The sequence below is a fragment of the Taeniopygia guttata genome, chromosome 2 (assembly GCF_048771995.1).
Source record: "Taeniopygia guttata chromosome 2, bTaeGut7.mat, whole genome shotgun sequence".
NCBI lineage: Eukaryota > Metazoa > Chordata > Aves > Passeriformes > Estrildidae > Taeniopygia > Taeniopygia guttata.
The window spans coordinates 19,475,485-19,491,932 of NC_133026.1; the positions used below are offsets into that span (position 1 = coordinate 19,475,485).

Sequence of the window (16,448 nt, forward strand, 5' to 3'; positions counted from 1 at the left end):
ATCCATGATCGTCAAAGAAAAAAAAGATAAAATAACTTACTGCGGCTTGACGATGGGTATTGGAAAGGATCCCATGAATCTTTACTTTGTCCTTCTCCATTTGATCTATATTGACCCACAAATCCCGGCTGGTAGAATCATAGGGGCCATATGTCCTTGATGTATAATAATTATGATCTGTATCCTCCTAAAAAAGGGAAAAAAAAAACCAGATTATAATGGAAGATGCACCTTAGTTTTATATAAAAGTTGCCCTTGAAATACTGAGTCCTATTGCTCCTCAAAGAAACTCAGCAATCAAGGAAAAAGAGTAAGAATTGTAAATATGTTGCAGAGATAGCTCTGCTCCTAACCACTAGCAGCTGACACGGCAGTTACCTCATGCAATCATCTTATAGTATGATTATAATATTCACCCATATCCCAAGTACCAATCATACAGGTTGTGTAATAACCATATCAGTGAAATCTATGGCAAAATGTCTGATCTCTTTTGAGGCAAGATGGACAGTTCCTGTAACAATGACCACACTCTATGAAACCATGAGAACTATTCACGGATAACACCTTAAAAAATTGTAGTTTTTAACATTTCCGAACATAATTTACTATTTAAGAACATCCAAAACATTCCTAATAGCTGTAGGCTTACAATGCTATGGTTTTTTAAATCTCCAAAAGTCTGGTTTACTGTAGATTTGCCCCGCCAAGACAGACAAATATACACACATTTGTGGAAGAAATCTTCCTAATTCTCATGGTTTTAAAAAATACAGTAGTTGCTGTCATAGTCCCATCACAGGAAATTTTTGTTAGGGTCTCTACCTTCCTATCTAAGACAGAAAAAAAAGAAAAAAAAGTTCGTGGTTTGAGGCAAGAAATGAAACTCATCTCAGATTCTCAGTCTTCCTTTACTCAAACCAAGCTTTTGCAACCACAAAATATTTAAATCGACAGCATTGCCAGCTTTCTGCTGAATAGCTACAAGTAATTCTACAAAAGTAGTACATGCTAGTATTTCTTAGTTCCTTCCTCACTTCCTCCCCTTCTAAGATAAAGCAAAAAACTCCCAAAGCCTTGATGATAGAGTTTGAAAATTAAAATAGACTCAGAAAATAAAAGGTACAATAAAGAATTCAAGAGGAGGACTCACAATTTGGAATTACCCTGGTGATGAAGACATTCCCCTCATGCTGTACCTCCCGTATCCAGGCAGCTACATTGGAGTACCCTCAATTCAGGCTTTGCTGCCATGCAGAACTGACATTCCCCCCCCCAAAACCCCAGATCATACATATCCCATTCCTATTGACATGATCCTGAGCTGGAGACACACATAGCAAGGACTTATATTCTAATGACATCACTCATGTCCTAGATTAAACATATTGACCATAAATCCTGTTTCAACAGGATTTGACCCTACATTAACATCATTACTGATGCATCTTATTTTAGCTGTTGCAGATATAATCAGGTTATTTTCTCCTTGAAAATTTCTGTGTCTTCTGCTGTACTTTGCATACCAGGATGTACTTTATATGCCCAGTAAATCTCAGTAACAATTCTGAAGCAACTTCTAACAGCTTCACTAGCTCTAGGTTAGTCACACAAGTAAACATAATTAAAACTATACTGTCAGAAAGATGACAAAAGCCAGACACCTTACCAAATTTCCTATTTTAGGTGTAAATAGAAGCAGTTATTACTATCATGTATACAATAGAGGTACTGTAAATAAAAAGGTTTTGAAAACAAATATATATATTCCCAGTCCAATTTATCATTCTGAAAAAAAAAATTATTAGGGAATAAATGTCATATTTAAGGCATACAAAATCTCAAGGAAAGAGCTCCAGAGACAAATAACAAATAATTACCAAAACAGCTGGTTTCAGATAAGCATGCAATATTTAAATTATAGTCAAAACTGTGCAAAGATTTTTGCATTTCAGTTTTTATTTTAATAGCTAATAAAGCTATCCCAGTTAATTTCTAGTACCTAGGCCCCCACCTCCACAACTAGAAGGCTCTAGCACTGAGCCTAATTGGTAGATCTATAAGACTGTTTTAAATGGTATCTTGACCCACACCTAAAGCAGATTCATTATACAGATTGTAAATCAAACACTTAAATGAGAGCCTTCAGGTCAAGATTTTGGTGCGGTGTGAGGAATTGTTCATGTCTACCATATTTTGTGTATAAAAAGTCTTGTTTATTATTTTAATACAGGTTAAATAATCTTAGATTATTTATCTATTCTGGAAGGAAACAAATTTGCTTCTACATGAATGTTAGAAGGAAGACAGAATTCCTCTTCATAGCTTTCATGCAGGTGGATTTTATGAATATACTATTAATTATTTCTCTCTCACATCCTAATTTTTCTTAATCCCTCTGTCAATTTACAATCTGAAACAAAAAAGGACATGCAGCTAACTACTAAAGTTGATGTGAGCAGCTTGGGAACTCCAAATAAGGTTAAGATCCAAGCTTCTATTCCAAGTCACTGCTTTCATAGTTCCTAATTTGCATTACCATGGAAATGAAAATCTTGGAATCTTTAATGAATATTATTTTATTGGTATCATTAGATACCTATTACTTTTCATTCTGTCAAACCTGTTTATGTTCTTTGGCTGATTGCACCTGCTTCATAATACATTCCATTCCCTACAGGTAGCTACTATATAAGAAAATGGAAAAATGTTTAAGAATTTTACTGAATTTGCATGTAAACTACTCAATGAAGAAAATAATTTTAGCAGTTATATGAGATATATTTAGAGTTTTACTGGTAGTTAGAATTATATAAAGATACAATTATGAAGGGAAACAAACTTTTCAGTATCTATAGGTGATATAGGAAAAGGAAAGCAGAGAACATACCATTTACTGCTTCAAGAAAGTTTTTCTTTCTTTTTCAGGTACTTGGAGGATATGAGCATTATCTCCCACTGGATCTCTAGATTTGCAATTCTGTCCAAATTCTGTTTGTATATGAAGTACATAGTATCTTTCTTCTATGGAACAGTACAGCATTAAAGCAATGGATTTTCCCAGATAGTCTTTGCACCAGCTATGAGGATTACTGTTGGCAACCTTTGTGACTATAAAGGGAATATTTATGATAACATCTCTCATAACACTTTTCTTTTGGGGAAATGAGTTATTCTTAACCTCAGGCAATACTTAATGCTGATTTGCCATCTTATGTTTGATTGTAGAAATTAATTTCTTAGCTTTCACAAGCGGTATTGTCTGCTGACACTTTGAATATATTCCCATACTTCTCCAAATACAACTGAATTTTTCAGGAAAGCTGAATACATGTGCTACTCATAAAAGCTCAGCACAACTGAAGATTAAACCTTCTTTAAATACTTGGTGTTCAGTATTTGTCAAAGACGTAACATCCATTCCATACATTACATATACAGATAATCCCAAATACAGTCCAAATGTCACATACTCATTTCATCAGTAACTGCTGTCCCTTTACAAATTAAGGCTTCCAATGTCTGATGTGATCTTTCACAATCAAGTAACATAAAGTAACTATATGTGAGATTTAAAAGTAAAAACTACATTATGCCTCCGACATTAGTTCAAATTATTATCTGGGATTATGGCCAAAGATAGGCATGAAAACGGTACCAAAACAAACATTAAACAATAAAGCTTCCTCTCAACATGTCCTGGGTTGCAAGATGTGGATAGGGGGGTGTATTCTATTCCCATCGGTTAGAGGTGGGGCAGTTATCTTCTGTTAATTGGGAAGTTTTCTTTATCCCTTCCACAACCAATCCTCCCTGTGGGAAATATCTTCTGTTAAAGGGCCACTGAATCTCACCATATGACTGATAAAATTACATCATCCCATTGGGAGAAGCTCCACCCAGAGGGAGGAGCCAAGCATTCCTACTCGTATGTAATCTAAGATTCAGAACACCACAGCAGCCTTTTCCCACTGGATTCGAACAGGAGCAGCTTTCTTCCCTACTGGGTTCCCACAGGAAGACCAGGCCCATCTAGACCACCACTGGACCTACACCCATCTACAGGATCCCTACTCCAACAGAACCACACCTGGCACTGCCCGATGGCTGCAGCCACCATTTAACAGGACTGCTGCCACCACCCTGACACACAGGGTGCCAGGTCATATTCTGACTCTGTGAGTGTTGTTCTGTATTACTGCATTTTTATTTTTATTTTCTTTCCTAATAAAGAACTGTTACTCCTGCTCCCATATCTTTGCCTGAAAGCTCCTTAATTTCAAAATTATAACAATTTGGAGGGAGAGAATTTACATTTTCCATTTCAAGGGAGGCTCCTACCTTCCTTAGCAGGCACCTGTCTTTGCAAACCATGACAGAATGAAGACACCATGATTATTTGATGATACAATCACATAAATAAACATGTGACTTTTTAGGTTTAAATATTTTCCTGTCACATTTTTTCTTTAACAGAAATTGAAAAGTAATATAAATCCCTAGGAGACAGAGGATATTATCAAACAAGATGCAGATGTAAGAGTTGCTGTTGAATCCATCTGCATGAATATTTAATTTTTAAATACTGGATTCAATTCAATCCAAACTACAGACATTACTGAACAAGAAGTCCTGCCATCTTACAAGCTCTCTCTGTGTAAGGCTGTAATTGAAGAAAACTAATAACTTCAACCAGAGAAAAAGCAACTGGCACACCCAGGAATGAGCTCTGCTGTTGTAAAATAGTATGTTGTAGAAAAAGTCTTGCTTTCTCTGAGAAAGGAAAGCAAATTATTATGGATCAGCCAACCAGACGGCCATTACATTTCAGAAGATTGTTTTGGCTTCCTTGTCCCAGTACTGGAACATTGTTTGTGACATTATCAATGAAATATCAATCAATTGATCAATCAATCCTTCAGTTGTCCCATCCAAGGATCCGCATCATCAGATCTTCCTTATCAAGTGTCATGAGTTATTGCCAGATGCAATAGAAGAAAGGAAGACTGCATTTAATTTAATAACTGTTGTCCCTTTAAATATGTTACTTATTGAAATTGCATTTCCAGCTTCAATTGAGATGACAACATAATGTAAAAACTCTGAAGCCCTCAAAGATAATGGTGGTAGACTTTATAGATACTTAATTTTATCACTGTGAATGGCAGGTCTGGTATCAGATTTTTAGAAAAATACATAAATAAATTGCTCAGATATTGTCAAACTCACAGACCAGTTTATTTTTAAATTAAGTGAAATTTCTGTTAGTATCTGCCCCAAAAAATTAGTTCCAAGAAAATTTCTTACCAATTACTAATTTCAGAATCATTACTTCTGAATACAAACACTTCTAGATCAATACCATATGAAATTAATCAGAGATTTGTGTTTTCTTTAAGGTGCATTTGTAGACTAAAATGAAAACAGCGAAAGAAGAAAACATGCAATTATGTATTTTAAAACAGACTACTTTTCAGCAAAAAAGCAAAGATATCAATACTTCTTTGGCTAGAAAAAGGATATAAGGAAATAGGCTAGCAAGTACAATTATTTCCTTAAGGATTAAACTGGTTCTGGCAATCCTAAAAACACCCTTTCTATTTAAATAAGACAACAACAATGTGCCCCTGCACACATACAGTCAAAACAGCTTCCTCAAAACTACTTATACTTTTACCCAATCATATGTAATGCTGGCTACTCTCTTATGGTATCTCTGCCTATCACATCAGTAAAATACACCCAAAAGTGACTTCTGAATAGTTTCAGACATTTGCTAGAAAATTGCTTTCAGATTTCTGAGCACTATTAATCCCCACTAGCTAAAAGCAGCCCAAGAGGGAGAACAGAGGTGACAGCTTGGATAGGACTTGAGCTAGCTCTGCATTGCAGGTGATGGAAAGCCTCTTCTCAACAGCACGTTTTCGGGCCCTGAGAAGGGGCAAGAGAGATGCATGGTCACACTTTGCATTACCTGGGCAGGAGAAGCATGTGTGTATGGTGTTGCAACTGATTTTTCTCATTTATTCACATTTTCTTTAGGCAGACACTGACTGAGACAGGGGCAGGTGGCAAGGACACATGGAGAATATCTATAGTATAACAGCCATTAGCACAGAAGATGAGAGTACAGGAGAGGATCACCTATCCTGAGATGGGGTCCTAGTGGGAAGATTAAGGCCAGGGGAAATGGGGATAGAGACACTATGCATGCTGCTGCCACAGAGCTCATTCTAACAGAATGCTGTAATTACAAGCACAATATAGCAATGCTATGATTTACAGGTTTATAGGATCTGACAATCGAAGAACCCTAAGGAATATTTAACTTGAACTGGCCTCTCAAAACATGAAAGCTCTAATTTACATGTGGATTACAACATGTACATAGTCTTACAGAGGATATATATGGGGGCTGCTGCTTAGAAAGCTTGATTGTTCTGAGGTGCTCAGAATTATCAATTTCATAAGCATTTTGCATCAAGGATAAACTCTCTGCTGTTCAATTTCTAACAAAATTCTTTGTTCTGTACAAATCTATTGAGCAAACGTAATTTAGAGAAGTGCTTTTTCAGTGACTTGCTGCTTTCATAGTTACAAAGCTGCAATCTGCTGGGTTTTCTCCTGGGTTTTTTGTTAGTTTGTTTGTTTTTTTTTTTTTTGCAATGTCTGATATGGCACAAACCAAGGGAACATACATATATATTGCCCAATATTATATATTGCCCATATATATATATATTGCCCAATATAGGCATAGCATACATAGCTGACATCAACCACTGGCTTGTGAATATCACTATTGATGACAAAAACCCTAGTAAAATCCATTTTGAACAGCAAATATAATGACTAATGAATGATAGGAAGCCAAACTAATGGAAGAGGAGTGCTTTGGTATTAAAAATGTCATCTCACACTATATTCGCTAAGAAGAAGCTACATGAATACTCTGCATCCTGAAAGCCTATTTTGTGTGTGTGCAGTAGTCCTCACACTCAGGTTTTCATTAGGACCAGTATGGAAGTCACTTTACCCAGAATCTCAAAGATTTACATCCAGAGGTTGTTATGGTAAACATTAAATACTGTCATCAGCTGGGATGAAACAAAGGATTTATCTCACATCTCTGTCCCCCATGCAGACACAAGGCTTTATGCAGCACTGTAACAACTTAAGATCCCAGGTTTTAAACTGCACTTATCTGAGCTCCTGACAGCCCCTATAATGGAGAGTCACACATGCTGACAGGCATTCTGCAAGAGAAGGATATAATATAAAACTGTTATTAATCCAAAAAGCCATTTAGTCTTTGCAGCTTAGTAAAAAGTCAGTGTGGAGTCACTGCCTTTTCCATGATATTCAGCTGCTTTTGAAAGGAAGCTTCTCTCTTGGGGACTGCTATAAAACTGTCAGCCTATTTAGGGGTCATTACAGCAGGCTTATAAAGCCCTTTGGACTGTCTTGTCATATGAGACAAGCTTCAAAAGAGCAAAAATCTCTGCAATGCCTTACTTAAGAAAGGAAAAAGCCAAATCACCAGTCACTCAAAACCCAATTACAGTAGGGAAATATTTATTAGGCAGTTTTGTTTTTGATTTGCTGGAGCAGAAGTCTGAGAAATGACATTCTGAAAATGCATCTTTATTAACTGCTCCGCATAGCATCCTCTCCACTAAAAGAAAATAAGAACCATTTCAATACAGTGCCCAAAAAATGTCTAGCAGAAATTTTATTTTTGTGTATTTATGGCACAGGTTTTAGCATTTATATTCTCATTTTTGGACTAAAGGGTTCATGAAACTGAAACTGAAAAAATGACTTTTTGTAAACATGAAAACCTATCTGCCAGGTCTAGACTACGTAGCATTAGTGGTTATGGCACTGCATCTGTTACCAGCTGGATTCTTGGGGGCTTATAACTCCAGATAATGCCATAAATAACTACATTTTTGTCACATTAGCTTTTAAAGATTTAGTATTTTAGTCTTTTAAAGATCCACTTCCTGTGTGGAGTATAACAGTGTGTTTCTGAGCATATGTACTTTGACCTACTTACAGCCACACTTGGGCAATTTTTTTCCTCCCCCTAAATATATAAGTTCAGTTTAGTATTATACACCCTCTTCTCTTTTTCCATTCAGTTATTAGAGCAACTTTAAACTCTCTGTAGCCTTTGTATTATTAGTCCACTATACATTCAAATGCAAGGAGATGCAAGTCATCCTTATTTCCTGTTCTTTGGCACTTCTCTATTGGAAGAGGTGCAAGGAAAACAGCAACCAAGACCCAACCAAGAGCCCTGAGGCCTCAAATGAGGAGGGGAAATGACAAATATATATTGGTATGGAAAGTGTTACAGATAGGAAGCATTAAGTTGATATTAGCAGGTATAATTTGTAGTTGATCAGGGCTTTCCATAGGACAGTGCAAGAAGCTGCCTCCATGCTCACTGGTATGAAATGCCATTTCTGAGCTGTTATTGTGTTTCAGGGATCCATCAGGGTTTTGAGCCAAAATTGCAGGACAATCAGTTGTACGAACACATATGATCAATACAAAGTTGATGCAGACGGGAGCATGGGTTAATTAATGCAGCAGCATTTTACCTGTAGGGATAAAGCTTATTCTGAAGCTCTTAAAGGTGTCCCACATACACCTGAGTCAGCACCAGCCTTTGCCAAAGTCATGCGGTTCAGTCGAGCTGTGTGTTGGTGAACTTATAGCCAGACCATGCCCACCAGAGAACCTGGGCAGCACAGGACAAACTGTGTCATCATGGCTTCCCTGGGGTGCACTGGTTTTAAACAGATTGCAAACAAACAGATAATTCATTTAGCCACAGAACTTTCTTGTTTAGCTCTCATGTACAACACACATAAAGCTTTAGTAACTAAAACATGGGACTGGCTGAAATCTGCAATCAATATGCAAAATTTCAAAATCAATGTTCATGGCTTACAGAGAAAGACCATGATTATGAATGTGGTTAGCAGTTTCTACTAGTCTTTTGTTTGGAAAAAGTATGCATTTTGCCTTCTTCACATATCTTTTTCTGTATACATCTGTAAGAGTATTTCAGTCTGGATTGTGTACACAAGAATATTGAAAAAAATGCTATGTACAGTTTTACCAAACTGTTATCACCACCACATTTCTTAAGGACTTGTCACAGAAATGCTTCTTTATCAGATCTTCCAGTCACGCTCAATAAAATAAATAAATCCCTTGAGAACTCTTGTGCCACAACTCTAAGGCATCATATTTAATTGAGATGCTTGATGAGTTACATGTTGTCTAGACAGGCGTGTCCAAGTTGCTGCCTTTGCCTGACATCAGGCTCCAAAAAAGATTTCTGCAGAATCTGCACTGTTTTTTTTTTTTTTAAAGAGGAATACTCTGTGCACCTCACAATTACCCAGACTAGATCAGGATGCTAAATAATATCTTCCCTCTGTTGTTTCTGAAAAGTACTCCATTCAAGTTAACCCAGAGTGCTGTTGAACCGATATACTAAAATATTTCAAAATTATACTAACACATTGTTTTGGTTTTGACGTTATTTTTTCTTGTGTCTAAATCTATATTGCTCTTCCAGAGTAGATTGCTCCAAAGTGGAATGTTGCATAAACTTGTATTTCCTTTTTTGTCTTTCATCTAAATACAGGACACTAAGAACATAAGTCACAAGGCACTGCAGAATTACTTTTGATTTGAAGGGTGTCTTTTGACAATTTAAAGCAACGGAAGGGAGGCAAAATATCTAAGCACTAAAAACCAGTGTAGATTAAGGCATGAGATTGTACTTGTCTTTCAAATCAATCTTTTTTTACTGGTGTAGGGTTGGTGGCATGGCAAGTAAGATGGGGAAAGGGAAAAGAAAGAAGGACTCTCAACATTTGGAATTTATTGGTATATCTATAAAAAAAAAATCTATATTTTCCCCTTTCAAACTTAGATAAAAGATAGGTAGATGAGCATTTTGTTATTTGGTGTGCAGGTTGGATACTTCATTGCAGCTGTCTACCTAAGAGCTGGGTTGTAAGCACTTGTTATCAGAACCACAGATCTATTAAATGCTGTCAGTGAAGATTTGCCAGCTCCTTCAGCTCCACTCCAGAACAATCCAAATACACACTTTAACTGCATTGCCTGTAGTGACCACAGATGATTTTTAATTACTAAGCACTGGAGGAACCCAGGGCCATCTGAAAATTGCAGACATGATTCAGGACCTGCAGCTGACATTTATCCTACAGGAGTGGAGATGGACCATTCAGTATAACCACAGCCTAAAATTATATCAGACAAGTATAGCTAGGCAGCTTTCACTTTAAATTTCCACCAACTTTGATCACAGAATAGTTTGTTTTGGAAGAAACTTACAGATCATCTTGTTCCAATTCCCCAGTCATGGGCAGGGATACTTTCCACTAGACCAGGTTGCTCAGAGCCCATCCAACCTGGCTGTAACATCTTCCTGGGATGAGTCATCCAAATTGCTTTGGACAACCTGTCCAAGTGCTTTACCATCCTCATGGCAGACATTTTTCCTAATATCTCATCTAGACTTACCTTCCTGAAGCCATTTCCCCTTCTCCTTCCACCACATGCCCTGGTAAAAACTTGCACACTCCTGGTCTATGACACGTGACTCTATACTTAGGTTTCAAAGCAGAATAGCTGAATTTCACCTCCAATTTCAATATAGGTACAACTAAAAAAGAAAAACACTACCTGTACAGACTCCAGTGTCTTTTAGTAATCACAGCCACCTAATATTTTGTGTAAGTTTAATGGTCATTATTGGAGCAGTAAACAGATGTACTACCCTTTGTTGAATGTTTGTATTAGAAACAAAACCTCAGCAGTGTATTTAAGAAATTACCTTGGCAATGGAATAATATGCCTGATATAAGAAAAATCAACATTGTACACACTGCTAGAGACTAAACTGAATCAACACTCTATTTCCAGGTTTATTGAAAAAAAAAATTCTCAGGAATGAATTGCTGTTTCTTTCAACTACATAGCCAGTAATTTTGATTCAACAAACAGTTGGGGAGTTTGTTTTCTAGACAAATAGGGACACTAGGGGCACTAGCTTACGACTATGGAATGAAGATGTTCCAAACATCTTCACCAAACTTGCTATAATTCACTGTACCAGCAAACATAATATCCCTAAAATTATACCCTCAAAATGAACACCCACTAAGTTGTTGACCTGTGTAAGCCAGATCTAAGCAGCAGCACTTTTGAGCCAGACTATGTCTGTTCTAGCACCGAAAGACACTTTTCATACACCAGAAGAGAGCCATCTATCCTTTGCATGAAGCAGGAAGAACCTGAGAAACAGCTTGCTTTGTTATCTGTACTGGAGCAGAATACCTCTGAGAGATCTTGGCACTTTATCCCTCAAGACTGCTCCACCTAGATGAGATCAGACAGATAGGATTTCCATCTTCAGTTTCTCCCTCTTCCTACTTTTATTGCTAAGGTTACAGAAAGAATGCTCAGAAAATGATGGAAATTGTGAAGAATTATGCAGCTTAACTACAAATGCAAGAAGCAAGCCTCTAGTAGCCATGTCACATCTCTCTAACTTTTGTTAACTATTGTGCCATGTTTGCAATTCTTTTTTGTTTTTTTCCCTCCCATTATTCACACTGTAATTTGCTGCACACTCTCCAAGATCTTCTATTGCTAATGTTGTTTTCCAGAAATAAGTATACTGTTTCTTTACTGATGGATGGTCTGTGAACACTTAGACATGCTGCGCATGAATGCATGCTGGTATTATAGAAGAAAGAAAAAACCAAATAAATCCCTGGTATTTCCATTAGTTATTTCTGTTCTGTGTATGAAATAGTACAGCTCCTTGAAGAGTTATATCAGCATTTCCTTCAGCAGTCGAAAACATTTAACTGGTATTTTTGGAGAAACAAATGCACATTTTACAAATATAACTTTCTTGACTCTGATTCCCCTCTTGATATGAATTTTGAGTATTGGCCCCATTTATTACGCTTCTTGGAAAATCTGTATAACTCATACAATCACAATGAGGATAGATCATTGACTTTGGCATAGATACTAAATTTACAGAGAGTCACAGGAAGTGTCTGACCAAATCTGAAACAATGGACCCATCTGTTTACATGCCATGTTGTTACTGTTTTGGGATAACAGATAATTGACTTTCCTATATTAAAGAAACATGAAAGATTTGGAGAGACACTGAGTAATCCATCAATGTCAGCAGAATTCCTACAGCTTTGAAAATCTATCCCTAAGGACTGGTACAATCCAAACTGGAATTGTTTGGCTTAGTATAACAATTTTACTTACCCAAATTCCTCTGCACAAACAACTTGGTAATGTATTCACCCTCACTCCCTGCTCCAACCAACTATGCACAATTTGCTGAATGCTGTTAAATTAGGTAAGGCTGTTCACTTTGCATGGATAGAAATGAACATTATCTTCTGCTTTTTGCATGACCAAATTAATACAAGTCTTCTCTCTTGAGGACACTCCAGGTGAACATGGGGAAAAGGGTCAGAAAGGTAGTGTCTGGGAAAGGAGCCTTTCCTTGGGACCTTCCCAGCCTTCACAGCCACACTAATATTCAGCTTCACGAGTTGATTCTATTTTCAGCAAACCCCTGCAAGCAAGTGCTGAGGCATGTATGACTGAAATAATTAATTCAGAAAGTACAAGGTCTGTTGATTCTGCTCATAGCTCTTTTCAGTCATGAGTTCTGCCATTCTGGAATATGCTTTAGGAAGTTGGAGATGAAGGATATGGAAAAGTAAAATATTATCTTTAAGAAAACTCAAAGGCAGATGCCACTAAATTCTGAATTTCCTGTCTCCTTCCTTTCCATAAAGATTCATTCTCATCAATGTGTTAAATTAAATGCCTTGTGTGCCAATGTAGGTAAGCATGGGGAGATGAACTCAAGATTACAATGGAGTTCTCTTATTTAGGAATGGGGAAGCTAGTTTGTAATTCCTTTCATTCCCTGTCCTCTCCCCCCAGACTTAAAGGAAATGGAGAATGAATCTTTCCTCCAGCTTTTTCCCTTTTCAGCTATACCCAAGTTATTAGCAGACCATCACTTCTTGACTTTAGATTGAGAATACTGGAAATGTTGACAGGGTTACTGCTACAACAGTTTTTACAGAGTTGGCAATGCATTCAGTCCAGATGAACATTGCAGCAACATCCAGTAAAAGTGTAAAGATGACCTTGATGTAAGTAAGCAATCAGTATATTCAAAAGAAGAAGATATATGAGGTGTTTGCCTAGTCTACCATTTTGAAAGAGAATGTCTTGGTTTTTTCCAGGCTGTGATATTTCAGTCTACTGGCTGGCTAGAAAGTATCACATCACTGGTAAAAAACTCAGCAGAAAATAATGAGTAAATTAATGATTATTCCAGACTATGTTTCTAATTGCAAGTGACATACTTTTTGGTGTAATTTAGCAACAGCAGAGAATTTCTTGTGTGATCTGTACTGCTTTCCAGACTAATTCACTTTCTGGCTCTTCTTTATAATGATTAAAAATTATCAGTTAAATACTAAATTTAGCCATAATTTCCAGACATTTTAGTATGTCTTAGGATGTCACATGAAGAGAAAGTTCAAAAATTTCCCTAAGATCACATGAAAAGGAAACATATTTTTTTCTATTGACTCAGTTTGAAAATGCGTATTTGATTTTTGTGAAAATAAATTTCATTCTCCACCTCCAAAGTAACAAGCTAATTTTCTAGAATAAACTCTCAGAAATTGTGAATAAAAACATTTCAAAATAACAATAACAACCTTTGCAAAAAAAAAAAAAAGTTAAAATACAGCAAGAAAATTCTATACAACTTAGCCTTCAATTACTATATTGGCTATATATTTTAACACTAAATTTTAGCTCCCCTACAATAAAATAATGCTATCTACACATTCTGCTAAATGGAAAACGATGGTTTCAGTGCAGTGACACTGTTTCAGCATATCCTAAGATCCTTCCTCCAATAAGTCCTTAATCTCCACTGCATCTTTCAAGCTCCCAAATATGAAAATAATAACATGATATTTAACTTAATCTAGTAAATGGCTACCAAAAAATGCACAAGGACAGCCAAACTCTCTTAAATCAAACATCTTCACATGGTCCTCAGAACTGACTGGGAAAAAGAATTTGATTTGATGATCCTTGTGGGTCCCCTCCAAATCAGGATATTCTATGATTCTGTCTGTGTGACGCCCAGTAAACATTGGGGACCCAGAGCAAACAATGGAAATTTTCCATTTTCTCTAGAGTCCATTAATCCGCCCTTCAGAAACTCCATTTGTGTTTAATAACCCGTGACAAATTCCTATTCTGAGACTTTGCCTCATTCGTAAATTTTGACATCCACAACATTCAGTGCCAATAAGTTTCAGAAGTTTTGCAGTTTCATGACGTGCAGTAGAAAGGAATCATACGAGACATTTGTTTAATGCTCTGGAACATTATGGAAACACCAGAGATGTGAACAGCACATATTCCAACAGAGACTTCTGGGCTTGAGTTACACTGGCTTAAAGGCTGCAAGACATCTGTGTTAGAGGTACAACTGACATGGCTCAAGGCAACATAATATACAGCCTGAAGTGACTGAAAATCCGAAATGCCACCTTCAACTGTAAAACCATGTATTTTAGCCACAGTTGTTTTAGCCTTGGAAGTTCCAAGCCTAGACTAGGTAACTAAAGTTTGATCAAAAATTGTGGAAAATATTTGCAGGCCTACAGGAAGAGCCCAAATTTTTCCTCATCTTGAATGAGTCAAACACCAGAAATCACACATACACCAAAAATCATGTGATGCAGTAATTATTAACTGTGAACAAGAAATAATTATACATCCCTAAAAGTGAAAATAGGAGTGAATATAACTTTTGTTATGATAACGATTTTGCAAGTAGATCTGAAAAGCTTCAGCCATGTAATTAAATCAATTACAGAGCATTTCTTGACTTAGGAATTTAAATTAAACTTGGCCAATTTAAATTAAACTTTCCCTTATTTCAGTTAAGGGCTAAATATTATTTGAGCTAGACTATTCTAGCTCAAATTATTCTATTACTAATTATTCTAGACTATATTATTAATTTAGTCTAGAGTCTGTTCCTAAAATAAAAGCCACATCAGAAAGTAGGTATCAAAAATAAAAATGACTGTTGCTTCAGGTTTTTAGCTATGTTTTTCCTCCAGACTTTTGTAAATACAAATTTCATAACAGAAGTATTATTCTTTTGCTCTCTAAAGAATCAGCCAATTCCTGTGACAAATTTCAGTTCTGCAAAGCTTCATTCCTCCTCACTTATATGTTACATGCTCCAAATGAAACCTAAAATCTGGTTAAACCTTTGTACTGAATATGCATTAAAATGTGACTATGCACTAAGAAAAGAATTCTGTCCTAGTGGTGGAGGGATCAATAGCATCCCTGATATTAAACTAAATGGCTATACAAGAAATCTTGCCCATGGAATCAACTTGCACTGTTGGGAATCACTGACAGCAGAAGGAAGATACAAACAGTATTTAAAATAAATATTTGAATTATACATTTAAAAGGTAAGTAAGCAGGCAACTTTACACAGGCAATTAAAGGCTCTAAAAATTGCAAGTCAGACAACAGGTTTTAGAAGTAAAGGGGGACACTCTCTTAGCTTGGGATGAGGAAAAATAACAAAAGTACTCATTAGACTGTGATAATAAGGATTTTTTTCTTAAACACAGAATATGGTTGTCAATAACCTTGAGGGACCATGGTTTCAGAATACAGTGTTATTAACACTGATCTTTTTAAGTGATTCAAATGCAACTGGCATTAAAGCATTGGGATGGGAAGAAAAAAAAACTGAAAGCAGGAACAAAACAGAGGCAGGCTTGGCCAAACTGACAGCTCACTAGAAGACTATAATACTCTAGTTTTCAGGCTTCTCTTTCGCATGGACAAGTTTTTCTACTTTTAATACAGTGCATTAGAGAAGTAATCACAGAATTGCCTTATCATTTGTCCAGCTGAGGGAAATTTAATCTCAACCATTTATTTTCTTCCTTGTTCAGACTTGCAGTGGGGACACGGCAATGGGCATGCTGACACTGCTGTCAGTAGCTGAGAGTAATTGCTCTCAAATCCCAAGGGCTGTTAAACTCAATCCCTTCTGTTGTTTTTGCCAGTCAGAATCAGACATCTTCACATCCATGAGTGACTGAGACTGATAAGGGAGAAGCGCTCTTTTGGGCAGAAACTCTGGATGAGAATGCAAAATCCAGCAAAAGACTGGTTTTTATCAGTAGGAAATCCGCAAGTGTTGTTTCAATAGGGGCAAGATGCTTTCCAGGGATAAACTACAGGTGCTGCTAAAATTTACATTTCAAACAACATCT

The 16,448-nt window shown here is 36.6% G+C and overlaps 1 protein-coding gene across 2 annotated transcripts in view; it reads right to left on the minus strand.

The window, feature by feature from the left end:
• Positions 1-16,448, minus strand: part of PLXDC2 (plexin domain containing 2) — a 251,285-nt gene that overhangs the window by 115,493 nt on the left and 119,344 nt on the right. For both annotated transcript variants that reach the window (XM_030264549.4, XM_032746647.3), the window contains one exon: positions 41-187. In XM_030264549.4, coding sequence (XP_030120409.1) covers positions 41-187 — 147 coding nt within the window. The remainder of the gene's footprint in view (positions 1-40; positions 188-16,448) is intronic.